Source organism: Perca fluviatilis, chromosome 9 (genome assembly GCF_010015445.1).
Source record: "Perca fluviatilis chromosome 9, GENO_Pfluv_1.0, whole genome shotgun sequence".
NCBI lineage: Eukaryota > Metazoa > Chordata > Actinopteri > Perciformes > Percidae > Perca > Perca fluviatilis.
The window spans coordinates 17,486,499-17,514,357 of NC_053120.1; the positions used below are offsets into that span (position 1 = coordinate 17,486,499).

General features: G+C 41.9%; 1 protein-coding gene across 1 annotated transcript in view; it reads right to left on the reverse strand.

Annotated features, from left to right (window-relative positions):
* The window catches only part of nr5a2 (nuclear receptor subfamily 5, group A, member 2), a 70,559-nt gene that overhangs the window by 18,058 nt on the left and 24,642 nt on the right, over nucleotides 1–27,859 (reverse strand). Inside the window, exons 5-6 of the mRNA XM_039811825.1 lie at nucleotides 10,270–10,389; nucleotides 6,491–6,638 (exon numbers count right to left, since the gene is read on the reverse strand). Of these exons, the coding sequence (XP_039667759.1) occupies nucleotides 6,491–6,638; nucleotides 10,270–10,389 (268 nt within the window). The remainder of the gene's footprint in view (nucleotides 1–6,490; nucleotides 6,639–10,269; nucleotides 10,390–27,859) is intronic.

The following is a 27,859-nucleotide window of genomic DNA, read 5'->3' on the forward strand; positions in this document are numbered from 1 at the left end:
AATTGTTTGTGCCCTTTTTTTCCCCCCCATAAACCTTATACTGTACATACATTTATGGTGTTAACCCCACTTCAATAACCGCTACTGTATTTTCATTACTGCTGTCATTGCACCAATCCATTCACTGAGTATGTAATTTGTAGGACATGCAAACATTAGTCAAGGGGCTGCTAACCTGTATACTGTACACGCATACATGCTATGAAGCATGATTCGTGCCACATTTCAAGCACATACGTGACACATAATCTGGGTATTTTCTTGAACTTGTAGTGTGGCAAAAATGACATCTGAATTGTAATACTAATGTCTGCAAACTATGTTTTTCTACTTAAAGTCTTAGTCTACTGTCTCCACATGTGACTTTATCTCAGATTTTTTTTGGCCTAATCCAAATACAGCATACATGTACTGGGTTGGAAGTGAGTCCCAACAATGTGAACACATTTTTGACCCCACAGTGTACACACAATGTATTTGTACTACTATAATGTAATACGCATGTGCTACTTTATAACATCCTTGAGAGATAGTCTTTTGTTTACACCTGTAATTTATGCTGTTTTCTGCTTGAGTTTGGAGTTTCTGTAAGTTATTTGTACTTGTAGATTGTTTTATAGTTGGCAACTGTACGTACAGTACAGGTTAAAGGTCATTTTAGGTGTATTCCTTTTAAGCAACCCTGTCTAAATTCTGGAAAATACATGCTTTACTGGCTGATCCTGATGTTCCCTGGTCTTTCTTGAGAGCAGGAAAAAGACAGTCACATTCCATGTTGAGTCAAGATTTCCCATAATAACCCATGCAACCACGAACCATACCTTTATACATGTATTGATCAGATCAAAGGTACAGCTGATGACTCCATTCTGTTGATTTACAGCCCAGTAAAAAGCTTGTGTCCCACACAGCAAGCAGCACAAAAAAGGGAGAAAAGTCCCTATTATGTTGCTTTTAATTAACATGTAAAGTGTTGTTCCGCTTATATGCTCCATTATTTGGCCCCTACCTTGGTCTCAATGGGTATAAATATTGAACCGTCGCTGCATCTCGATGTTAATCAATCCCAGACCGAATTCAAAATTATTCGGTTCGTTTCAGGAAATTAATATTTGCCAGGCTTTATGGGGGAGGAGAGAGCGGGTGGTGTGCATGAATTAGCCAGCTCCCTTGCTCACTGGCCAGGGATCAGGGCATTGATTCTGAGCAGCCTCGGCTGTTGCTTAATTAGGATGTACTTGTCTGGGAATTACATGTTTTTTCTCTCTCATTGTGTGGAGCGAAATATGAGAGAGAGAGAGAGAGAGAGAGAGAGAGAGAGAGAGAGAGAGAGAGAGAGAGAGAGAGAGAGAGAGAGAGAGAGAGAGAGAGAGAGAGATAATACTTTTTTCCCATCAAGGTTAATCACGTTTGCTGTGTTTGTGTTGTTGTCAGCAGATCGCTCTCTGACCTCGCGGTGCACAAAACCTGTCTTCGGTGTGTGGCACACTAAACATGCTAATGAGAGATCCCTGCATAGGAGTACGGGTGGTGTCGGGGTTGATGAAGTGTAGAAATCGAAAGGTAAATGGAGAGGTGGGTTAAAGCAACAAAGAAAGATGGGGAAAAAAAAATCAATGTTGAGTCACTTCTGAAATATTTGTGTGTGTCAATTTCACCTGTTTTCAATAATGTTCTACTTATTGCCATATTTTTACAAATTTGAATTCAATAAGATTCCAAAGTCATGCTACTTCATCTATTCAGAGTTTATCTCATCCCTATATTATACTTGTTTTCAGATGTTTTAAGAGGAAAGCACAGACAGACACTCAGCACAAGTTTAAATGACTTGTTTTAAGAAAGGAAAGGGATGGAGGAAAAGCTGAGGGAGGGAGGAAAAGAGATGAGTGGCGGTTCAGATGTGGGTGAAGATAAAAGAGAAGTGATGGAGGTGCATGTGAGGATGGAGTAATAGATCGAGGCATACAAAGATGGATGTGAAAAAAAAGAGAAAGGGCAGAGAAATGAGAGAAGAGACAATGCAGACGGGGTGGATGGATGGTGAGGGATGGAGGGCGGGAGGGATGGATAGGTGGGTGTCTCTAAACTCCAATCTCAGAACCTGACTAATCACTTGACAGACAGCTAATGTGGTGCTGAGGCTGCTCTTGAATCACTGGCTGTCTTGGTTTCTTATGAATGGGCAACACTACTGATGTCTGATCACTGACCTACAATAAACAACAGCTAACATTACTGTACATGTCATTTCATCATGTGTTGAATATTTATTTCACTGTATTAATTGGCTTTATGTTGTAAACATTGTTATTTGTTTTGTTTAAAAATAAACTTTTAAACAGCATATAACGTTTCAGATATTAACTGTGCTCTACAGGCATATGAGTAAAATGTGAAAAGTTTTCTATTCATGTGTTTAAATGCATACAGGAAAAGTCTGCTTTGGACACCTGATACTAGAGCTGAAACTACCTTTCTATTGTCCTGGCCATTATTTACTATTTTCTGACATATTTTTGACCAAATGATTAATTGATTATTTGAAAAAATACAGGTAATTAACAGATTAATAAAGCCTTAATTGATACTGAAATGATATAAAACTACAAAACAACAAATAACGGGCTGGAATGGGCAGAATATACATGCATGCCATTATATATCAGGGTATTCTTTTTAGAGTTTGGGGTTCCAGACTAAAGATAGAACCACTTACAGTATCCATGATGTAATCCATAAAATGCATACAATACAGTTTGTTGACCTATTCCTTCATTTAAAGCAGCATAAGGGGAAACACATGGAAGTGAAGTTTACATAGTTAATGTAACTACCAATGTGACTTCTTTAAATAAACCTTTGCTACAGAGGAATACAACACTAGCCTAAATTCTCCACATTTTAACAGCTTTTCACTGCCGTTGTTCCTTCTAAAGGCTTCAATATGGGAGCATTATTTAGGGCTATGTCCACAAATCTGCTCTCTCCGCTGGGAGCATTTACCACCCCGCGCTGGTCTGGCAGCTACTCTGGTTCTCCTCTCGGCTGACAAGGACTGGCAGCGCCTGTCTCACCCAATTACACCTGATGGGGTCTGACCTGTAGAGCTGGGTTAACTGGTTGCTGGCTGAACACTCTCTGACCTCTGTCACTGCATCTGCTTTGCCAGTATGGAAACTGTCTGTGTGATGGTGGCATGCATCAGGCATACATCTGTATCAGTTTTGGTGAAAGTTGATCAGTAAAGCTTGTTATTGTTTTCTTTTTTCATTGACAGTTAAGCAGGTTTCAAGCATCATAATATCACAGGACTTAGTAATTTTAGGAAGCACATGCTCCATAACTTCCTACCTGGGAACTGCCAATACAAACTCAGATTTCTACTGAGCATGTACTGTACAGTACAGTGCAGTTGGGAGTTAATTCCCCCTAAAGTGTAAAGAAGAGTCTTTTTTAACTTTCCTCAGCCTGAATTTGAACTTCTGACCCATTTCTCACCTCTGGGCTTTCATGTCACTGGTCATATAAACAACAACCTGGCAGTCTTTCTATTAGGCCTGTAAGCCTTTTAAAGGAAATCAAAGTCCCATTAACAGTGTTCTGACACCATACAACTACTAGGAGTAATCCTTTACTGAACTCTGACCCACCGAGCACTCACTCTCTCTCTCTCTCTCTCTCTGCCGTGTTGTGGGTCTGTTGCTCAACACCCAACAGACACAATCATTGCTCACAGTCCTACAAACACTTAAGAGATCAATGCTCTGAGAGTGATAATCTCCTCCTTGAAAGAGGGTGAAAGCCTTCACTTAAGACGAGCAAAAAGTGACAGGGGACAGAGAGAGAGCAGAGCGATAGAGAGACAAACACACGCACACAGATCAGGGCAAGTGTCTCCTCTCAGCTGGAGTGACATCTCTATCCCTATCTTTATCGACAACTGGCCTAATTTAGAGCTCTTCTGGCAGGGAAGAGGTGACCCATCCATCCATAGAAAGAGAGAGAGATGGAGAGAGAAGGTTGTTGATAGAGAGAGAAATACTGAAGAAAATCAAGACTCAAACTGAATGATAGGGGGAAAAAACAAAAAAATCCATGACTCACATGGGAGAGCAGTAGTTATAGTTGTGGTACTAGAAAGGCTTTAAGCGCAGTCATAGAAGCACAGATATTGGATGATTCTGCAAAACCATAGATTATGAACAGCTCTTTTTATTTATTTCTTTTAACACCCAATGCCAATGTTTTTAAAATGCTTGCTTTCTAAAAAATATCTGCATGGTTAAGGATAGGGTACTCATTCTAATGCCAAATTCAAGTATTAATATTTCCTCAGACATATTCAAGCAGTATATGCAGTATAACAGTAAAGTAGAACAAAGAGTAGTTCCTTGTATCAAAGCTGTGTCATAATACACCCCATTTATATATTAGCCCCAGCTGAGAGCACAGTGAACAGTGTTAGCGGTAAACTCAAGCTAATACAAAAGGGAGAGTCTAATCTTTGTTTGAGTCAGTGCAGAGCTACTTTCATGCCTCATTTCACTACAATCATTAATTGGCTCTACGCGTAGTTCAAAAGCAGCTGTGTGAACATACACAGATGAGTGAATGCACCCCTGCTTTTTCTCATTTCTGCACACATTATGCACTTTCCCTCAGGTAAATGTATGTATCTCAACCTCACATCTCTGTTCAGCTGTGTGAGTTATTAATCAGATCAATTCTAAATCTCCTGACTTTACATTACTCAAGCCCCTCCCCATCCCCCACCACCAACACTGATCCCCTCAGCCAGCTCTACGACGTCAGCGTCGGGCTTCTTTCACAGAAGGCCTGAACAGGCACTGCCGGGGGCGATACACATCCCTCAGGTGAGCCTTTCATTATGGATGATGTTTCTGCCAAATTATTTAGACCCTCAGCCCCAGCAACATCCCTGCACCATAAAAAAAAAAAAAAAAACACAAACAAACGCATGCATGCACACAGACACACACATACTCCAATGCCCCACTGCAATCTACCCCATTCCTCCCTCTTTCTTCACTGTACCAAAGACACCACTAACACAAGCATTAATCCGGCCTGATCACCTCAGTGCGTGTATGTGTACTGTGTGTGTGAGCGTGTGTGTGTGTGTGTGTGCCTGTGCTTTTGTGTAGCAGTTCATTAGTCCCTCTTTCTTTGTTTAGAGAAGGTAAAGAAGTGAAAGCGTGACCCTTGTGGCTTACAGGTGGATGAAGGAAGGGGCAAGCTGCCTTGACATCATTGGCTTCAGTAATGTAGGATGTTTAAAATATGTTTGGTCAAGTCTGTGTGTGTGTGTGTGTGTGTGTGTGTGTGTGTGTTTGTGTTTGTGTTTGTGTTCCTCAGTGGCCATTTGCCCCAGACTTGTTAGAAAAGAGACAGAGATGACAGTCTCCTGGCAATGTCTGACCTCGGCTAAGAGAGTGTAGGATCTAAACACAAACACACACACGCACGCACGCACGCACGCACACACACACACATTTGGCTACTTATCCCTCCACTTCCCAAATCCCATGCTCCCTTTCTCTCCCGAGCCTCAGCTACCTTCCACCAATCCCAAATGCTTCACGGTACCTGCTTCCCACCAATTCCCACTTTCTCCCACTTCATCATCCTCCTATCTCCTCTCCTTTCTCTTTTCCCCGGTCCTCAGTTGAACCCCAACTCCCTTGTTTTCTTTCTGACCTGCCAAAGCTCAATCGCAGAGAAAAAAAAAACTAAAAATCTCCTTTAAACCGATTTTTTTTTAAAGAAAATTACTCCCATCCCCTTGCAACTCCCCAACATGATGGTGAAATATTTTCATACAACCATCTCACATCTTGGCTAGTTCATACATCCCAAAGCTAAATAAAATACCTTTGTTTCTTCTTTTTTCAAACTTTTTCTTCCCTTAATCATGCATCTCTTATCATTTATATATTGAAATTGATGCTTCTGCCACTATTGTACACTAGAGAGCAACAGCTAAATTACAAAATGTAAACTGTCAACATTCATTTTACATTCCCACAAGTGTATTTATTTACAGTTGTTTTGAATAAAAGGAAACTAGAATTGCATAGTTTAAAAGCAAGTGTAAAAGCATGCCCTCTTCCTTTCTCTGTTGGAAGAGGACCATACCTTCCCTCTTTCCTTCCGCCCTCACTTACTCTGCTATCCCTTCCAGACCACTGGTCACTTCATTCTTTCCACCCTCCCTCCCTCCCCTCCCCCCTCCTCTCCTCCTCCTTCCATCCTTCCTACCACACCATGCCTCTCCCCCCTTTCTTACTTCCATTTCCTTTCTCTACCATCCTTCCTGCCTCTCTCTATCACCTGCATAACTTTAATCATCATACCCTACTCCTTCCTCAGGAGCCTTGACTCTTCGTGGGGCAGGAACAATTGCCCAGGAACCTTTTACTGTATCTCCCCCTCAAATATTTCCGCTTCAGGGCTTTCAGGGACTCACCAAGGCTGAATAGGACCAGGAACTTGAGGCAGACGAACTCCCGTTGGTCCAGCTGCAGGGAGCGTAGCTTGGCCACCAGCTCCTGGGCGTGGCTCAACAGGTTGTTGAGGGTGGATCCCGCCTGTGAAGCAATCACTGCATAGTCCACCTGTAATAAGAAGGAAGGAAAGGATGTAAGGAGATGCTCTGAAGGCAGACATATGGATTAAAGGTTTACTTTGATTCATGGATGTTGAATTGAATGTCCAGATACATATAGTTTGTTAGCAACCTGTAGGATAGGCCAGCTAGCTAAAAAGATACATCAGTATGTGGAGCTACAACAGACTTAATAGTTATGAGCTTTCCCTTCTCTTACATTTTGGTTTTTGTTTGCTAACTGTAGATGTTTGTTCTTTGGGTTGCTTATCTCTGCCCATTTAAGGGTTATTTTAACCAATGAAAATATATCTAAAACCCCAATGCGCAAAAATTATTGACAGCTATACAACACATGACTGTACCCTGAACACATCACCACCATGAGTTTCATGTAATGATTTTTTTCATCCCTGTACCTGCTCTACTGCACTCTCAACACAGAGTCAAAATCTTTGGTCTGTCTGTCAGAGTGTGAGACACTGGTGGATGTGTTGAAAAGCACCTGCAGGCAGTAGGTTTTTGCAGTTTAACAGTTTTTTTTTTTATGACATGCTGTGGGCGTATATAGAGAGCATGGGAGTTCACCTTCAAGACCTGCCAGATTTGACTTCTTTCTCTCTGTTCTGTGTTATACAGCAAAACAATAGTATGCACGCTGAAACATGACAAAAAAACAAGATAGATAAAAAGATAGATAGATTTCCCATAAACCCATTTTTCTTGGGTGCAACGATCCGTCCAAAAACACACACACACACACACACACACACACACACACACACACACACACACACACACACACACACACACACACACACACACACACACACACACACACACACACACACACACACACACTTCCTTTTCAGGTGCAATTCCTGCAGCCGCAGCACATTTGTCTGGGAGGCAAGTCCTTAGCTGCCACTCAAAGTAAGCAGGACCATATTAAATTTTTATATTTATTGACAATTTATTACCATAATTGACTGTGCTAGGGTTTCCAGGGGAAGATAGATGTTGGCGTGCGCAACCCCCTAAAGCTCAGGGAGAGAGAGGGTCCCTGTGAGCCCTTATTTGCAATTAAAAACACCCCTGGATTTGGAATTTTTTATCCAGTAAATAGGATGATTGGAGCCTGTTTTCATCAGTCTAAGGATGGAAAGGGTTAAAGTGAGGTAAATGTGAACAATTCCTCATGGTTTTCCTGTCTCCTCCTGTCTTCTCTCCTTTTCTTTCCTTTCTCTTTTACTACACAACTGTACCTCTCTCCCGATTTATCTTTAACTCTTTTGTCCCTCTCTCATTCCTTCTTCTCACCTTTGAGATGGTTAAGAGTTATGACTCGGTGAAAAGCAGACACTGCCCCCCTTCCAAGGTGTCAATCAATTTACATAAAATCAACTGTGCATGAAATAACTTCATTGAAGGATTGGACTGTTGATGGTGATGCCTTGGGTTATTGCCTTCTAGCCTTAAGTAAAAAGGGAGAAGAAAAAACGCTATAATGTCACTATAGCAGACTTAGCACTAACCCTGGTGACCTGCGTATCAGTCAATCAATCAATACTACTTTATTATCCCTCCTGGAGAGACATAGAGTAAACATATGAATAAACCTTCAAATCTTAATACATCATGAATACGATGGATAATCTTAGCAGAACATTAAAGATGAATATGGAAGGTGAGATCGCTTTTGGTGGGTAGAGAGCTTTGATGTGTGTGGAAGATGGGAATGGAAAATGTGCCTTGTTTGAAAGCACAGGAATCTACGACTGGTGGAGAAACTTCTGTATATGCATTTCTTCTTCATTTGAATTTCATGTACACCAGGAGCTTTGTACTATCAAAATATCAGGATTTTCATAACTGGCTGCCAAGCTGCAAGGCCTTGCTTAATCATTCAACAGTTCAGTCCAATCTTTGTCATTTCATGTTTGCACGCATTCGTACAAGTTACGCTGTGCGTTTGATCCTATGACAGGGTAAAGAAGAAGCCTTCTTTCTTCCACCCTAAACTAAAAAAAACACTCATGGCCATTTGTCACTTCTCTTGGTGACATGAAGACATGCAGCAGTTCAGAGAAAGACAGAAAAGAAGAACAAATTTGCAAGCAAGGAACATTAGGACAAGAGAAAGAGACAGAAGACAGACATTGCATGACAGGCTGTAGCAGTAAATCTGCTGGTACCATGGATTTGTTTTTGAAAGGCCGAGTGCAGCGTGTGACTGATGAGAGCAAAGAAAAGGCTTGATTCAAAGCAAGAGGGGAGAAACATCTGTCCGAATTTCCATTTGACCAAATAATTTGTCCTAAAGAAAATAGCTGCCAATGTGAGGACATTAAACTTGTTACCAATACAAACTTTATCAACTTAAACTTCTTGTATGGCCTATACTGCCTTATTGGAATATGGTGTTATCACTCTTTTTATAATATCCCATGGACCAATATGATGAGCATATTGTAACAATTAAGTTATTAGCACATTACAGCGCAATGTGGCCAATGAACAATGTTGGCCCAAATAGCCTTTATGTGATTTGCTGTGTTTATATGTGTGTGTGTGTGTGTGTGTGTGTGTGTGTGTGTGTGTGGTGTGCAACATTTGCTTTGGGTAATGCTGCTACTGTGTTCTAAATATCCCTGGAGTTATCGCTGTGCTGTCACCCCTGGCCAGGCAGAGAATAATAGGAAATAATGAACTGTTTCAGAGCCTCTCACACACACACACACACACACACACACACACACACACACACACACACACAGGCACACACACCCCTCCCCCCCACCCAACACCAGCTGTTCATTAACCAAAGTATGCAAACGAAACTGCCGCCCTGTGCCTCCCCTGATTATCAGCCCCTCCTCCTCCTCCTCCTCCTCCTCCTTACCGCTCCGGTCTCTTCTAACTGCTCTCATCATCTCCTCCTCGATCCCTCCTCATTTCATCTCCTTCTTTCTCCTCCGTGTCCCATACCACCTTTTTTTCTTCTCCTGTCCTCCCTAGTCTGCCCTTACTTAGGTCCTATCTCTTCCTTCTCCTTTCTTCATGCCAGCACCTCCTTACCTTCTCCCCTTCTTCCTTATTACACCTTCTTTTTCTCTCCTTCTCCTTTCTCACTCCTTCTCTCCATTTGCCTCTTCCTCCTTTCTTCCTTCTCTTTCCTCAACAGACCTCTTTCTCTCTTTCCTCTCCCCTCTGCCATGTCTCAGTCCTCCATCTCTCTTCTCATTTTCTCCTCTTCACTCCTGTCTTTATCCCTTCTTCTCCTTTGCCCTCAAGTCACCCCCTCCCCCCCCCCCCCCCTTTTCCCCCCCCCCCCACCACTCTCTATGCTGCAGCATGTGTAACCGAGTGCTTTATTTATTCGCTGGCGCAGTGTTCATGCACTGAGAAAGTAATGCTAAATTGATTATTTTGGTGACATTAGTATATCTATAAGCATAATCTATTTTTTAATGAAGCGCGGAGTCCTGTGTGGCTGATTGATCAATAAAGCTTTAAGGGAAATATTGAGGTGTTGCACAGTCCCTTGAGGAGCGAGTGATGCGTGGTTGACAGGGTTTTAGAGGAAAAAGGAAAGTATGGAGATAGCTGGAAGTTTCCAGGGTGGGGTTCAACCAACTCACATGCTGGCCAGTGACCAATAGGATGGAGCCCTCCTTGGCATGCATCACCTGCCGGAAGACGTGGTCGAGGATGAGGAGTTCGCTCCAGCAGTTCTGCAGCAGCTTCATCTGGTCATCCACCTGGTAAGAAATAGGCACATCAGGTCAACTACTTGACTTGTCGGGGTTAGAAAACAAGAATGACTGAAAGCTCACAAGAAGATCAACATAAGAAGCTGTTGTGCATTAAACTGCACAAATATAAACTAAACATTTCTTTAGAAAAGCTATCCTGACTGACAGCTACCATCTCTACATTTCCTTCAATTGATTATATTCCACTCCAACACAGGATAAATTCAAGTGTCACAACCTCAAATACAAAAAGTCAGCCTCAGCGGCTTGTAAATATCGGAGACAGCTGTTTGCAATGTAAGCTTGCTCACGGGTCAATGAGTTGCAAACCTCTGGCATTATTTTATCTTACACAAAGCTCAAAAGTCCCCTGTACACACTCTAAAGCTTTCTCATGTGAACCTTTCCACACTCAGTTATTCACTTTGCTACGTGCCTGATTTAACAATGTTGCCAGGTTTATCTGTTTGCCCACTGCCAGCAGTTTCTGAGTGATTCCACATATGATAATGATTAAGTAGCCTTTTTTTTCTCCTCCTGAATGCCAGCCGCTGGCTCCCAGGGACGTGCCATTTGAGCTTGGGAAGCTGAGGCAGGTCAATCGGTGGTTCTGTACACCAAAACAACCCCCTCCATTGTAACTGTTAGTCTCTTCCCATGCCTGGCTGTGTTAATCATTACTCCGCATTGCCAGACGCAGCCAAAAAAGGCCATATTGAGAAGGAAGGAATGAGGAAAATGTATGAGAGGCTCTTTCTACCCCCCGACTCTTTTTTTCTATCAACAAACATTGTCCTCTTTGTGGTATCATTGGGAATAATGTGTCTTTCTGTGCACACTGTGGGTTTGTGGTGATGTGAATTACTTTGTTGCTTTGAGCCTGTGAGAACTGTCTGTGATGTTCATCACCAATGTCAACCACAACTTGTAGGATGAAGAATGTGGATCGATGGTAAAACGTTGCGACACAGGCAGGTGCAGCATTAACACCACTGAAAGGAATTTTTTTTTTTGTGCCGTCTAGAAATTGCACAGGGATCCGTTTGTTGAAATCTGCAATGAGCTTAGGTACAAATTTGATGTCAACAACTGTAGCTCGTTAAACACTTTATTACCTTGTATGACATGACAGTGGCTGTGGCCAAGTCTGAAGTCTGTTGCGTGTTGATTAGGATTGTTATGACTGGTGATTGGGGCTGGTGTCACACAGAATCAGTTTACCTTTCAGGCAGACATAACAATACATGTAGCTGTGCCATATCAGTGACCTGGCAAAGCCAAATATCACATGAATGTTGTAGGACATGAACATTTGACCTGCCCAACTACAGTATGGTTGTCTTTGGCCACAGCTGTCATTTGGTGGTGTATTTGCTCTGATTTAGGTACCTCTTCAGATCATTAGGGTGAATCAAAGTTTAGTGGCTCCCTGACTATCACACTGAAATAAACTGTTCACAAAATATAGTTGATAAATAGTGTGGTGAAAGCAAAAAATCCCCAAAGTATCCAATCTTTGAATGCCTTACATTTACAATGTATCTTTTCTTAGTGAAAGTCAAATGACAAAATACAACAAAGCTTCTGTGACCTTTTTCCGGAAAAAAAATTGACAGCATCATGAACTCTTCTTGTCTCCCTCCTCCTCCTTCCTATAAATCTATTTTTTGTGGTCCCACACTGACGGCGTCTCAAGAACATGATGAAAAAAATGCCTTCATTAAAACCATCAGAGAGCAAGAAACACAGTCAAAGGAGGGACTTCTCTATACTGTGCCCCAATCCAATTCGTTTCTCCTTATACCCTAGAATGTGTGTGTGTGTGTGCGTGTGTGTGTGTGTGTGTGTGTGTGTGTGTGTGTGTGGACGGATGGGTACATGTAAGGCTCTTCAAAGGACCCCCCTGCATGTCAGCAGTACTGGCAAGTGTCGGGGTCCTCATCAAAGGGCTGTCCTCACTCTGCCTGCCTGGAAGCTCTTCTCTGACAAGAGGCCTGGGTCATCAAAGGGGGCAGCTCAGAGGGGATGACGGCGGGTGATAGCAGCCTAGACGAGGGCTGGGGACACCCGCTTGGAAATGGGGGACTGGTGACAGACAGACAGGCGTGAGGGCGGGCCAGGGGTTGGGGGTTCAGTTCACTGACCTTTTAAGTGCCAGCGACACGAGCTGTTTCCCTGACAAGCTCTTCCTTTGCTCTGTCAAATGAGCAACGCTCATGGCGCCTGATCTTACAAGATCTGCTGCCTGCTCTCTCAGATAATATGAACTTTCTGACATGGAGTCGAAGAGCGCTTCGTCTTGTGTTGTCATGCAGGCGAGGCCTGAATACTATTTCTGTGCAGAGAAAATGCCGCCAATACCATCAGTAAAACATTGGCTGATTGCCTTTCTCAGTTTGATTCATTCACAATATGACACAACAAAGTTCAAATGAGCAGTTTGTTGAACTCACCAGGTGCAATAAAACAGCAGATTTATTTAGTCTGTTAATTCTTATCTCACCACATGGTCATGGAAACTTTAGATAACTGCTAATTTACTGTTTCCAGCAATGTGGACTGAGTGAGAAACGAATGTGTTGTTGGGCTGTAATTTCCTGAGTGTTTCTTATTTCCCTAAGTGATATACAGTATAATACACTTGTTATCACTGCTATCATTGTTTGCTATTTTATTAATTACAATGGATCCCAAAACACAATTATGCAATGTTATATATTCACAGGGTTTTTGTGGTAAAATAGCTTTCTTGAAAATTTCTCTCTGGACATAATAGTAATATGGTTACAGTTTGGTGGATAAGTAGCTTATTTCAGTTTTACGCTAAAGAAGATACTTCTTTTTTAATGGTGGCTAAAGTGAGTGATGCCATGAACCACTTTTGGATTATTTCAAAATATGAAAGTGATTATTTACTTGGTAATAAAATTCAAAATACATGTACCACACTATATCTGCAACTCCCTATAGGACAGGATGTTGTACATGGTCCAGATCATTATTTTTCTCATTTTAATGTAACAACACTAGTAAGTAACATTCTTTCTCACCAGCACAATGGTTGCCTCTAATACACAAACTAAACCAGCATATTTATATTGTTTGTATAAATTAACACTTGTTTATGTCACTGGATGGATCAGCCAAATTAAGAAGAATGTCATTAAAACTATACTTTGTTAATGTTAAGTACGTAATAATTCCCATGCCGATCTGATGTACAGTATTATAGCACCTGTACTGCCTTAAAAAGACAGAAATACAAAAATCTATGAAAAACGTTAAAACTTCTGTTTTCTGTGGTTTTCATTGGTTTTGCTCAAAGAAATTAATTTTGCTGAATAGAAAACTTTAGAAATATAAATTGGTAAGTGATTACTTAGAAGGTAAAGGAGAGAAGTTCCCTCACTTTTGACATAATATTGGATTTTAAATACTTTTTATAGCCTCATATTTTGTCTTTGTATGATCACTGTAAACTTGCAAACCAACCAAATGTGCTGGCAATTAACATAAATTCTTCTCTTTCTCAAGAGGTCTTAGGCTTGTTCTTAAAATGCTATGACGAAACCTTACTCTGAAATAATCTTTTGAGTAGCTGGCCACGACTTTGAAGTAAAAATGACACAATCGTTATGTGGTTGAAATGCATAATTTTGCGTTTGGAGTCAAATGTACCATTTTATTTTCACACTATGAATTCATAAACAAAGGAGTTTTCTTCTTTTGCTTCCATTTTACACATTTGAATAATCCCAAGTCTCCACCTGTCCTTGGATGGAGAAAAACTTATGGTAAGGATTTAGCTTCTAAGGTTCACACTGATGCAGAAAACATGTTCCCCAGAAATTGCTTCAAACTGGTCTCAAAATCCACATTTAAGGCTTTTCAAGGTGTGATCTCTTTAATATTTTAATATCATCACCAGTGTTTGGTTAAAAAAATGAGAGAAATTCCAAGCATAAATTCCTACTTGCAGCAGCCAGCGATGAAAAATACATATCCTCCAAGAAACCAATTTAACACCTTTATGATCGTTCAGGCGAGTGGGATCAATGCCAGGATCAATCGCTTAGCCCATTGCTTTTGTTCAAAACCACTGGCTAAGATTAATGGGATTTTCCAGAGAGAGAGAGGGGTAGAAAAAGAAAGAGAGTGTGGGTGAGAGGGGGAATGAAAGTGCCAGACAGGGAATGAGAGAATGAGAAAAGACTTGGGGGAAATTGAGAAAATAAAACATAGTGATTAAGAGCATATATTCCCTCCATTTCTGGGTAAATGTAAATTAATTGGAAATGGAGCATTCAGATGCTCGCTGACAAAAGTAATGTTTATTCATAGCCCCCTGCTAAGAGTAGAGCAATTATCATGGTGTGTTGAGTCAAAACAGGCCATTGTAGAAGAATATTTCCCCCCCTTTCTTGTGGTTGGGTTTTGGTCTAGTGCCATGAGCATTGTCAAGCTTTGCTCAGTACGGCGGGCTTTAACGAGAGTACACAGCTGGATCTGATTTTAATAAGTAGTTCCATTTTTGATGTGGCCTAATGAACAGATTAATGGAATCTCCTTCTGTGGAGCCTTAATGAATGTAGAGAATCATGCTATTTTTTTAAGACGAGGGGGAGAACACACACACACACACACACACACACACACACACACACACACACACACACACACACACACACACACACACACACACACACACACACTCACACAAGCAGACCATGAGTTTATCTGCCTCAAACGACTTGTACATAAACAATAGCTGTGCTTCTATCTTTCCGTCTCTCTCTGCTGGACAAGAATCAATGCTGTCTCGGAGTACTACAGGTGAGGTTTGAAGCTGACATCAATGCTCGTGCGTTTCTAGCAGCCATCCTTTGGTGCAGTCCTGTCTTGGCATCTGTTCGCCTTGAGCCAAACAGGCCCTGTATTCACCTGGGAACAGGCACTAATTCACCTAGAACAGCGCCTGTTGTTCTCAGAGTGTTACAAACACTTAATTATGTCGTGCTTGAATGTACTGTAGCTCATTTCCAGTTTATAGTTTGGTAATTGAATTGAAAAGAGACTCAGTGTGGGGTTCCATCGCCAGCAATAGGATTTTGTTCAACAAATTGGCCATCAGCATATATAAATCATGGAGAGGATGATACTTTTTCCTGTGGAAGCACATGCAACCCAGCTGACCTGGGATCAAATCTTACGATCAGTCTGTTTATGTCTTTATTACCCCTCCTATTGTCATAACAAAGACCAAATTACAAGGTAGGCAAAAAAACAGGTCAATGTTGTCTCATAAAACGGCAAATGCCTCTTAAATCCCACTGCAAATCATTTGTGGCAGCCATAACTTTGAAATGCCACAAATAGAGTTACATCCATCAAAAAGAAAAACAGAGTGAGTGACACAATCCCCAGGATGTTCCAGCTATGTGACCCTCCGGCTAGGGGAGAGGTGAGCTTTGGGTGTCCATGTTCCAAACTATGTCCGGCTCTTCAATACACGCTGCAGAAGTGGATGAGAATAAAAATCATTACCCCCCCTCACTTCCCCACTTGCTCTTGTTTATCATGGCGTACAGTTCATAGGGGCCTCGATCCTACGGCTGGCGGGGTGATAAGAATGCTGGGAAAATGGGCAGGTGGCAGGTGGTGCTGCTAGTTGAGGGGGAGGGGGCCTGAAGAGAGGAATGATAATACTAGTGATAATATAGTGAGCAACTAGCTTCAGTAAAACAGACTTTGTCAGCCAGCAGACAAGGTTGAAGATTAAAGCTACAAGAATTTGGTATTTAGTTTTGAATGCTATTTCAATGGCAAATGAAAGATTCAATAGCCATTCAAATCTTTCTTGTTACGCTTATAGATGATACTTGGACAATGGTTAATGTACGTCCTTCATTAGGTCGCTTGAGGTAAAAATTTGCATTTGTACCATCAACTCTTCATGAAAGGGTACAGTTCAAAGAAGTAGTGGGTGTATTTGTTTGCATTAAAGGACAAAATACAGCCATTAAAGAACTTTTTCCAGTTTTACTGGCTTTCATGAGACATTCACCTAATACACACTTTTCTATTCTATTGTATTTCAAACGTACTGATACAATTAGACTGACATTGTGAATGAAACAAAGTCATTAATTCCGTTTTTATAGTCAGTGGGCACGTTAGCCAACATGGACCCATAACAAAAAACAGAAACAAAACATCAGGCATTCAGAGATACAATTTGCATATCTCTGTAAAAGACAATAAGCTAGCAGACTTAACATCAGCTTGATACTACTCCATGTGATTGCTACTGTGAATGTATGTATATGTGACACTACTGTATATGTATATCACTGCATGCTTGCTCATCAACATCTCATGTCACTGGCACCTGTTTGTTGGTTGCATGTACCTCTAATCCAACATATCAGGGGCCTGTTTCACAAAAGCAGAATATATAAATCCAGGATAACTGATAAAGCGAGGCTTGACCTAGTCTAATCTGTGCATCCTGGCTTGGTGCGTTTCACGAAGGCCGAGCCAGGCTGAGGAGGAGCGACTAGGTCGAGCCAGGCTGAAGTAATTCAGATAGATGCGCGTCCACGGCTTTCCTCAAAAGACCGCGAGGTCGATCACAGATTTACTGATGCCAAAATGGAGAATACGCATTGTACATACTTTATACAGAGTGAGCAGCAGCTTCTTGTGGAAGTATGACGACGTGAAACACATTATTTGTATAAAAAGAAAAGAAACACGGCCGCTGTAATGAAACAGCGAGAGAAAGCGTAGCAGACGATCACGGACCGACTGAATGCGTAATTGTAGCCTTAAATATATACATTAACTGACCACGGCTCTGAATTGAAACCGTCATAATCATTCCATTCAAGGATTAGGCTACTAATCATTTGCACACATTAACAGTTGTACTCTTTGCCTTAAAAGTGAGCAGAAGATAATGTTACTCAGGAAAGATCAATTTTTAATCTACGCTAGAATATGATGCGTAAATATCTCTTTCACTCTGTTCCTCCCTCTCTCTCATGGGCTAAAATATAAGTTTCCTAAGTCATATTAACTTCCACTGCTCTCGCTTTAATGCAAAGTGTACAACTGTTCGTTTTGCAAATGACAGTGGCTAGGTGAATGGTTTCAGTTAAGAGCAGTAGTTCATAAATGTATATTTTTAGGCTATCATTCAGTCGGTCCGATATCTGGCGCTCAGCTTTTTCCGCTTTCTTCATTTTTTATTTTTTATAGAGGCCGAGTTTCCTTCTCTACATATTATATGCCTTGCTCCCTGTATATATGGACATAGAAAATAAAGAGACTGAAGAAATTGGACTCTAAAATCTAGAAACTATGAAGATAATTAAGTGATAAATTCCATGCACACTGAATGGAACAGAGTGATATTCATCAGTTATTTCCCCCCAAATATGAGGTCAAAAACCATTGAGGTGTCCTCTCCCTGTTGTTACATGAATGTACAGTAGTCTACATCACTAGTTACTGGTCCAGTGAACTAAGACTATCATTTGGGAGGATTGTACAATTAGGATATGTTCTTAAATTGTACAATCCTCCCAAATTATATTCCCAGTTTACTGGACAACATAAATTGTGTGCTAAGAATGCCAAATACAATGCACATGGAAGTGGAACAAACATGATCCTTATTGTTAAAGAATTTAAAAAAAAATTAATCAACTAAAATAATTCAAGGTGCATTGGCCAACTATAGAAATGTACAGCATTGTATGTATTGCCCTTAGTAACAGACTTCATTTAAAACACATTTGAAATGTTATCAGCCTTTTCTAATTATCTCAACAACTGCCATAATATATTCATCAAACTTCTAACAACAATATGAACAGCAGTCTTCATACAGCAATATAACAGTAACAATGACTGTCACATGAATAATTATAAATAAAAAAAATAATGGTCACAACTTTAAATAATAACAGTACTTAAATAAACAGCAATATGCACCTGTTGTATTTTAATCCAGGCTGATAATAACAATAGGGTAAAACCAGTGCTGGGTGATCAGAAAAGGCTCCAGGATTAAATAAATCCTGGCTGTTAGCCTGGTCAGGAGCAGGCTAGCTGTACAGAATAAATCTCCATGGTGATTTATGTGCCTCCGCTTTCGTGAAACCGAATCAAGGCTTAATTCATCCAGGATAAGTGGGAAATCCCGGCTTAATCCCTTATCTTGGTTTTGTGAAACAGGCCCCAGGTAGTGTAGAATGCCTGTGGGTTTATCTCCGACTGAGCGCACAGAAACTCTAGACTGTTTTCATGTCCCTAAACAGCCATAGAGATGCCACAGGCCATCTGTGAGCTCAGAAAATACCACTTTTGTCACAAGAAGGCCTTGTGTCTGCAGAAAAGCATTTTTCCAACATTGAGATTGATTGGTTCACACGGTGACTGCATTAACAGACTCAGGAGGCTGACCTTTGACCCTGAGAACACTCTGCTTTCGATTGGCCATGCTCTCCCCATCTTCACATCTTCTCATCCTTCTACACATCCTGACATTCTTCTTCTTGTCCCAGGCTTGTGGTAAAAAGGGAAAACAAACATAAAAACCCAGCCAATCATTGGACATGCCCTCTCTTCTCCTAGCCCCCCTATCCGTGTTTACATCCCATACAGCATCCTTTCATCCCGAGCCCAATCGAGACGAGAGGAAACAAGACGTGGGCCTAATAAGGTCTTCCTGCTCGGCCAGGGCCGCGCCTCAACACACTAGTGAGATAAGGCCACTACAGATGCAGGACATGCAGTAACTGGTATCAAACCAGTGTAGCGATGTGTGTGCTTAACAAATATATAAATACATAATAAAAAAATAAATAAAATAACAAAGATGCAGAAGATAAAACAGCTGTTTCAGGTTCAAATAACGGATCATGGCATGTAAGTTTAAGTTGTTAAGTTCCTAAGCACACGTACACATGTCTGTGAAAATCAACAAAAAGCGGCACCACAAAACAAGGTATCTCTGTGGGTCTGTGTGTTGCAGCGGGAAGAACATCTTGTTTTCTCAAGGCCGCTGACAATGGCAACACACTCTCTTCTCTGTCTGATATTAGCGCAGGGATCTAAGGGAGAACCAAGCCCGCCCAAACATTCCTATTCCGTTTTTACTTGATGCATAAGCATATGAAACACAGAAAAATCAATGAGGCAAGAGAACGGACCAGCGAGACCAGACATGAATGTCAATTGATATATTTTCATGCATGCAGTGTTCATTGTTATCTGGTCTGTTTACTAGATATGTACAAAATCAAACTTTCCAGGTCACGTCTGCCAGCTTTTTATTTTAATCATATAAGTAATGGGTGAGAAGGTGCATCTCAATCTAGGTGGTACAGTGTCTACAGAAAAGTGTGTTGGGCTCAACTCATGGGTGAGGCAAAACATGAAAGGTATCTCCAGAGAAAAAAAAAGAGGTTATGAGAAAGAAATGTATGTACTGTTGCCTAATTTGTGAAGAAAGTTAATCCATAAGTGCATGGCTTAGAGGAAAGGAGTTTTTTTCTTTTTCTTTTTGAGAGCTATTGTTTTCAGAATACCTCAGAAGTGGACTATCTACCCCCCACCACATACACAAACATTCTACTACACACGTGAAATCTCAGGGCTTAGAGCTAAGAAGCTATCAACTAATTATCAAAAACACAGAGAGGCCCTAATCAATTATTCACATGAACATTAGACGGCTAAAACACATGCAGTTCAGGGAATGGCATCTCCCAAAAGTAACCCTTCCTCCTCCTGTACTCCAACACACACACACACACACACACACACACACACACACACACACACACACACACACACACACACACACACATGCAATCATGTCAAGACCTAGATACCTACACAGAGACACGCATTGAAATGCTCGACAGTGATATCCATATCTGCACACTCGCACACACTTACACGTGCAGCCTTCCCGCCACTCCACTTCTCTTTGCAGACAGAGCAAATGCATGCCTTACAAATGCAAGTGAGTTGTGTGAGTAGACTGTCTACAGTGTTTGAGGTTCCTGGCTGGGAGGTGCTGATCATAGAACTCCTATTGATCCATCAACATCCCTCCCCCTACAGATTCCCCAAGCACACACAAACGCACATACAAACGCACACAAAAACACGCCACACACACACACACACACACACACACACACACACACACACACACACACACACACACACACACACACACACACACACACACACACACACACATACACACAGAGCTTAATCTACCAGGCGATTCCTGTGCATTAAGCCCCAGCCATTGAATTTTCATGCCGTGCAATCATTATTTGAGTTAATGCTGCAATTTATGACTTGGTGTTTGTGGTGTTGTGTGAAAGGTAGGTGGAGTGGATGCAATATAAGGAGGTGAGTGTGTAAGTATGCAGATTTCTGTGTGTATGTGTGTGCTGGTTAAAAGTGGGGGTTTGCATTCACTTTCTTATATGGTTATGAGTCAGATGTGAGTGAGAGGATTTATGTGCATGCATGTACTGTACGTGTGTGTGTGTGTGAGTGTGAGTGTGTGTGTGTTTGTGTGCGTGTGTGCGTGTGTGTGTGTTTGTATAATTGGCTGTGGTTGTGTCTGTGTGACAATGACAGAGGGAAATGACTCCATAATCCTTGTCTGGCTGCCTGACCTTTAGGAGGAAGCAAAGACAAGAAAGAGAGGAGACAAAGAAGAGTCTGAATGCTTCCACCTTTTCTATTATTTAGAACAGTCGAGACACTCCTTCTTAACTCTCACACACACACACACACACACACACACATGCACACACGCATATACCCACAGACAGACATATATGCAATATACCTTAACGCAGCTTAGACGACCAAAGCTTATTTAAAATGCAGAGACTGACGCAGTGATGCTTTCTGTCTGAGAGGGCGGGAGACACAGATTCCCATTAGCGTTTGACGCGCTGGAATGGGGGTGCTTTTTTTCAGATGGGGGAGTTGTGAGGGGGTTTAGGTTGTGGGCTTTTAGAGCAGACAGCTGTGAATCCACATCCAAATGTGGCACAGCTCCAGAGATCACTGGGATCACAGCCTTTGATGCACAAATTAAATATCTGAATTAGCTAATTGAGCATTTCCGGAGCTCCTGTGATATGTAAACAGTTGAAGTACAAGGAAGACGAGGCATCAAAACCACAACGCGGCAGAACAGATGGAGCCCTGCTTCTCCCTGAAGTGCATCTCAGGCCTCGTCTGACAGAAACTGCCATGAATGCATCTGTATTAAGAGAAAGACGTCTCTAAAGCGCTGCTGCAGCAGTATGAGGCATAGTGGTGCTGCTGCTGATGGGAAGTGCAGTGCAACATGTGGTGTATAAAGTATTGGCCTGAGGGAAGGTGAGATTGCGGCTTTCCACCTGAAAACCTTGTCTTTTTTGGTTTTTGTTCAGCATCTCTGGTTCGTTTCTAGAAGTTTAACGGTGTTGTCAACACGCTTCTCAGCAAGTACCCTGTCAGCATATTTGGTTTATTGCTCGTCATTGTTTCAACTTGCTTGAAAAGCCTCTTTTCATCCCCCTCTGAGTGGGCGCAATCCTAAAAGAACGCAGGACTGTAATGCCTATTATTAGTGCCGTGCCTTTATTTCACATGTATGGAATCATTTATCCGTGGCTCGTGCCAGGTTTGCAGTTATGGCGCTTTGGGAGAAACGGAGAAAGAGATTGACAGATTGAGAGGTGAAGAAAAGGGAATGGTGTGAGAGTAATGAAAAGTCCTGGTGCAGTGTGAAAGAAATAAGGAGAGCAACAGCAAAATTAAAACCAGCAAAGACAGGACTGCTTAAAGTAGGGATAGGGAACAGGTGTCTTTGTCCTACTTTGCCGGCGGGGCTGAAGCCATTTTCTCGACTGGGTCGTTGTTTGGCGTGCGGCCCCAATGAAATTTCTCGCTTGCCGTCACACCACCACCACAATGTCTAGTGTTACTCCTATGAACTGCATGCATCAGTCATCGCTGTGCAAATTCAATCACAAGCCTTCCCAGTTGAATATAAATACCCCTCTACTCTTTAAGTGTAAAACTAGAAGGCAAGCTGTCGACTCTGCTCCTCCACTGTCTTGTCTATTGTCTCCTGTACCCCCGACCCCCACAAGCTTCCCCACCCCCTGTCCAGAATAGACAAGCCGTAAATAAGCATCAGAAATAGACATTGGGGGACAACTGTTGACAGCCCAGTGACGAAAGCGGCAGACACAGGCACAACCTCTAGGCAGGCTGGATTACACGCAGATAATTGAGGCCACGCAACATTGGAACATAAGAAGCTAGGGACTCTTTGTAGGTTTTTATTTTACTTACTTGAAAAGCCAGTTGAAGCGTTGTGTTTCAGACTGCAGTTTGAAACACAAAATCTTTGCCTGAATAAGTTTGCTGTTCAGTATCCCTTAAGATACACAAGCTTTGGCCTTAGCTGTAAATGTTTACTATTTAAACATGTATTTCTTTATATCTTTAATACAACTATTACCTTATGTGTTTACTGGAGTCATTGTTGATGAAATTAAAAATACATTTTCTTCTCTTCCTCACTAAACAACGCTAAACCTCCACTAAACATGTTTACCTAATTTGAATTAGAGGGGCTGCCTTATTGAAATTAACAATGGCATTTTAGTGATATATTATTCAGTTTTCAATGATATTATTCAAACTGAGTTATATGTGGCTTACAAAGTGTATATTATTCTAGCAAAAAGTATTATACTTTTCCATTATGTGACTATATAAATAGATGTCACCATCAACTGTTTCTTTGTTTCTTATTTCAAAGAGAAAACCTTCGATTGGATGCCCTTTTTGCAGCTATTTGTGCTTTGATGCTTGCCATTTAAAAAGACGAAATGCAGGCAGGCGTAAAATAGGAAGATAAATTAGCTGACAGGTTTGCATAGTATTGTGTGGTGAGTTTAGCTTAGAGGTTGAGGGTCGGCGTAAGGCTGCAGCAGCCACACCTCGGCCCCTCTGACCTCCAGGAAACCCTATAGCCGGGAGCTATTTAGAAGCAAAATGCCGGCACTTCTGTCTGTATATTTACCACTTGGCTGACAACATATCGGCACCCTCAGCCACTGAGCCTGCCCGCAGATAACAATACTTTTACGAGAATTACCTTTGCTGCTACAAACTGTGAGCACCACTTTTTTGGCTTGCAGAGTTTCTGATGGGAGGCACTTTGGAAAGGTTCCTGCATAAACTGTAGATTTAACACGGCCCATAACTATAAGCACAGCAGAGAGGAGGAGAGGGGAGGGAGAAAGTTGCTTTGTACTTTGGTGGAGTGTGTAAAGTGGTTGCACAGTGTTGAGTTGATTTGTTAGCAGCCTGGCCAACTAAATCAAGTCCCCATATCCACTTTGTTTACCCATTTTCTTTGTCTCTCATTCCCACTTCCTCTCTGTCTTTTTTAATCTCTCTCTCTCTCTCTCTCTCTCTCTCTCTCTCTCTCTCTCTCTCTCTCTCTCTCTCTCTCCCTGATGATTTGACTGACTATTGCCGACTTGTGAAACAACAACCATGATAGTTTGGGGCCACCAAGGCTAACAGCACAGCCTAGTCACCTGCGTCACCGTCTTAACAAGCAGCATGACCTGCCAATAAAAAAGGCTTTTACCCTGATCGTCCTCAAACGAGACTTAAACACAACCTGCTCTTTCTCCTGCCAAATGCCCAAAGTGCTCGCAAATGTGAATCAGGCTGTGTTAACTTGCTTGAAAATAAAAACTATAGGAGAGGCAATTTTTGCTTTTCGTTCCTACTACGGTGGTTTTGAAGTGGAGATGGTGAAATGCAGAGATAGATGGAAGTTACAGTAAAAAACACATCTCTTCTACAGGTTTAACGTTATGGTGCAGACACTTGATCCATGCAACAATATCTTTCCATAGTTCCAATTTTTGTCAGTGTACTCTCCTACCTGTACTCACATATTTAATGAGAATTTCAGTTAAATGTTGAAACAGTGAACAAATTCAAGAGTGAGGATGAAGAAGTCCAAGGAACAGAAAACGTTGTTAAGGACAGTTAAGTCTATCATTGCTCGGAGCTCTGTAAACTTGTACTTCATGACAGCCTTTCATCCCTCATCAAAGCAACAAGTAGATGAGCAGACTTTGCGCATGCTAAAACCTCCCAACCCCCGTCGACTCCTTATAGCTGCTGCTCCTCTGGGACGGGCGACTTTAAATCTTTTCTTTTAACAAGTTTCCTGTTCTTCCTTCCGGCCTACTGCAGTCCCCTGAGGTTGTGCCTACGGGACCATTTCAGTATTTGGAAAGGCTATATCTTAAAGCTCAGTCTACAACCATCAGGGGACGTAAGGAGGACATTGGAAATTTTTTGTCAGATCAGTGGTCGCCTGCAGTCAAACAGCCAAAGCATTGCAGATGCTATTGGAAACTGCAGACTTTGGCTGTACCAGGAAAGAAATACAAAGTAAAAAAAAAAAAAATTACAACTAACAGCTTCACACTAAACACGTCTGCAATTGCTATCTCATCATGTTGCACACATTTCAAATACCAGTGTCCTTCTGAGACACATACAGTATGCATACCTGTGGGACCTGTGGGAGCAGTGCCCCATGCGTTCAGTGACATGCTAAGGGACACTTCAACAGGAGGAACACATTCAGGAGGTCCAACCTGTAGCCTTCCAGGCAAAGAACAGCCTCTGTTATGTCTGATGTATGCTCTCTTTTTGACTTGCCGCACACTCTGTCAGATCCCAAAATCGACTTTTTCCATTTCGTATTGGTAGTATTGAAAAATAAAAATCGGTTCTACAGTATTTATGAAAAAGTGATGTCTTGCGCAGTGGTCAATAATTTATGAATGAAAAGAGGCCTTTGTGAAACCCACCACCCTCTCCCTCCCCGGTACCTCCCTCCCCAAACTTCTGCTCGTTCCCAGTGCTACTGATCAAACAGATATTGTTACCACTAAAATAGCAACTTAAAAAAACACACAGGCGGCCATAAGACATGCCTGCAGCCTGGGATATAGACTGACAGCAGAGGGGAGGGGGTGAGGAAGGCTCGAGGAAAGAAAGAAAGAAAGAAAGAAAGAAAGAAAGAAAGAAAGAAAGAAAGAAGGAAAGAAATGCTACATTTAGTGAAAATTCACCAACTGAAAAATGTTACAAGAAGAACGGGAGTGTGTAATGGAGGGGGGAAATACTCTATGTGTATTTGTACATGTGTGTGTTGGTGTGGTGGGGGGGTGTGTCATCTATCACTGGACAAATGCTGGGCTGTGGGGGGTGTTGGTGGAAGCAGGGGTGACGGTTTGGGGGGGGGGGGGGGTTGTCGGCCAGAATGGTGCTGCTCCTCAAATGAAATAATATATCTTTGAAAGCCTACGCCCTGCACCAGGCCCCGGGCCCATATATCAAGCCCAAGAGCGTCTGGTGGATCCGCTCCAGGCCCATTAACCTTCCACCTGTTCCCCCCTTACACCCCCACCACACCACCCCAACCTACCAGTCCTCTTTTCACTCCCGACACACACACACACCCTCCCCTTTTGTCCTTCACCATGCCCCCTCTCCTCCTCCTCCTCCTCTTGCCCTTGGTCATTGCCACTAACAGCCCCTTGTTCATCTTCCCATTTACACCCCCTCACACTTTCTTCTCTTCCTCGTTTCCCTCTTTTGGTCCTTCTATGGTTGTCCTTCATTATCTCCTTCTCATATTTTCTTTATCATTCTCTTTCTCTGTCCTTTTCTATCTCTCTTTATCTCTCATGGTCAACTCTTTTTTTTCTCCCTCCCTCTTCGCTGAGATTTCTCTCTCTGTCTCAAACTCCATCTTTGACTCTGTCTTCTCTTTTTCTCATGGTCACTTTCTCACTCTAAATCATTCACTCTGTTTCTCTTTCTCTCTCTGTCACTCAGTTCCAATCTCCTGACACAGTCTTTGCTCTTCTCTCTCTTTACTCCTTCTGTAACTCATTTAAACTCCCTTTCCTTCATCCCTTTTTCTCTCCCCATCCTTCTCTACACCTTCTTTCTTCCCAACTAAGGCAAAGCAAGCATGCCATGGTGTGTGTATGTGTGTGTTTGTGTGTGTGTGTGTGTATGTAGCCTATGTGCTGGGGGGTGCAGCACAGACTGCCAAATAATTCAAATGCAATGGACCAGGGACACGGTTACAAATCTCTGCCAACTGCGTGCGGCCGCCAACCCCATCACGTTTGCAGTTTGTCAGGATTGGGGTGTTGGGAGGGGAGGATGTTGCAGGGGGGATCGTTGACCTCTATGACAAGACAGACATTGTCTGAGGCTCTGAATCTGTGTGTGTGTGTGTGTGTGTGTGCGTTTAGTATAGATATACCACTTCCCAGGATTCACAGATCACACTTTAAACAGCTTATTAATTTCCACTCAGTTATGAGGTGTAAAGAAAAAAACAGAAAAGGTGCAATCAGCGGTCAAAGCAGGACAGGAGCATCTCCCCGGTATCTCCAACACACACACACACACACACACACACACACACACACACACACACACACACACACACACACACACACACACACACACACACACACACACACACACACACACACACAAGGTTGCACCTTGAAAATTAAACTGCTCCTGGATAGGTCATGGAAAAAAGGTGTGTGTGGCTGTGTGTCTGTGTCTGTGTGTGTGTGTGTGTGGATGACTCTGTGTATAAACTTAACTAAGACCCTCCAGTCTCAAATGGGCGGGTGGGTGGGTGGTGTAAGTATTATTTCACCAAAGTAAATTCATGTAATATTTATGGATGTAGATAGAGGGGAGGTGAGGATGGGGTAAAATTATGCAGCAGGGCAGAGTGGGGTGCATCAGAGGACCTTACATTATTCACTCAGGTAAATCTATAAGTGGAGAATATTCAGTGTGAGTTGTGAACATCAGCCCCCCTCTTGCCCCCACCCCAGGGATCTGTCATACTGCGTGATTGACTGACATGCAGCCGCTTAGAGAAGTCGGATAAACTGGCGGAGAGGAGTCAGTGTTGTAAATAATTCTCCTGCTTAGAATGCAATTTTTTTTTTCAGGTTGTTGCAGATTTCTGTGAATGTTGTGAGTTTTTAAGACCTTTTCAAATTTGAGTTGAAAAATAATTAATGACCAGTACTTGTCTGAATATATCTGACTGCCACAGATGGTGCACAGAACAGACATTTCTTTTAAACTCTTGATATTTTGAATATTCTTATTTGAATGTATTTGTCTGTGGCTCATGATGTTTTGATTGTTGTGCTGAAAAGTAACACAATAAACAAAATGTATAAAAATGTAAAAAAAATATATATATACTGTACATTTTTGATGGAAGATTGATTCTGCAAATCAACAGTGTAGTTTTGCTGACAGTTTAAACCATGTTTAAAAAAAA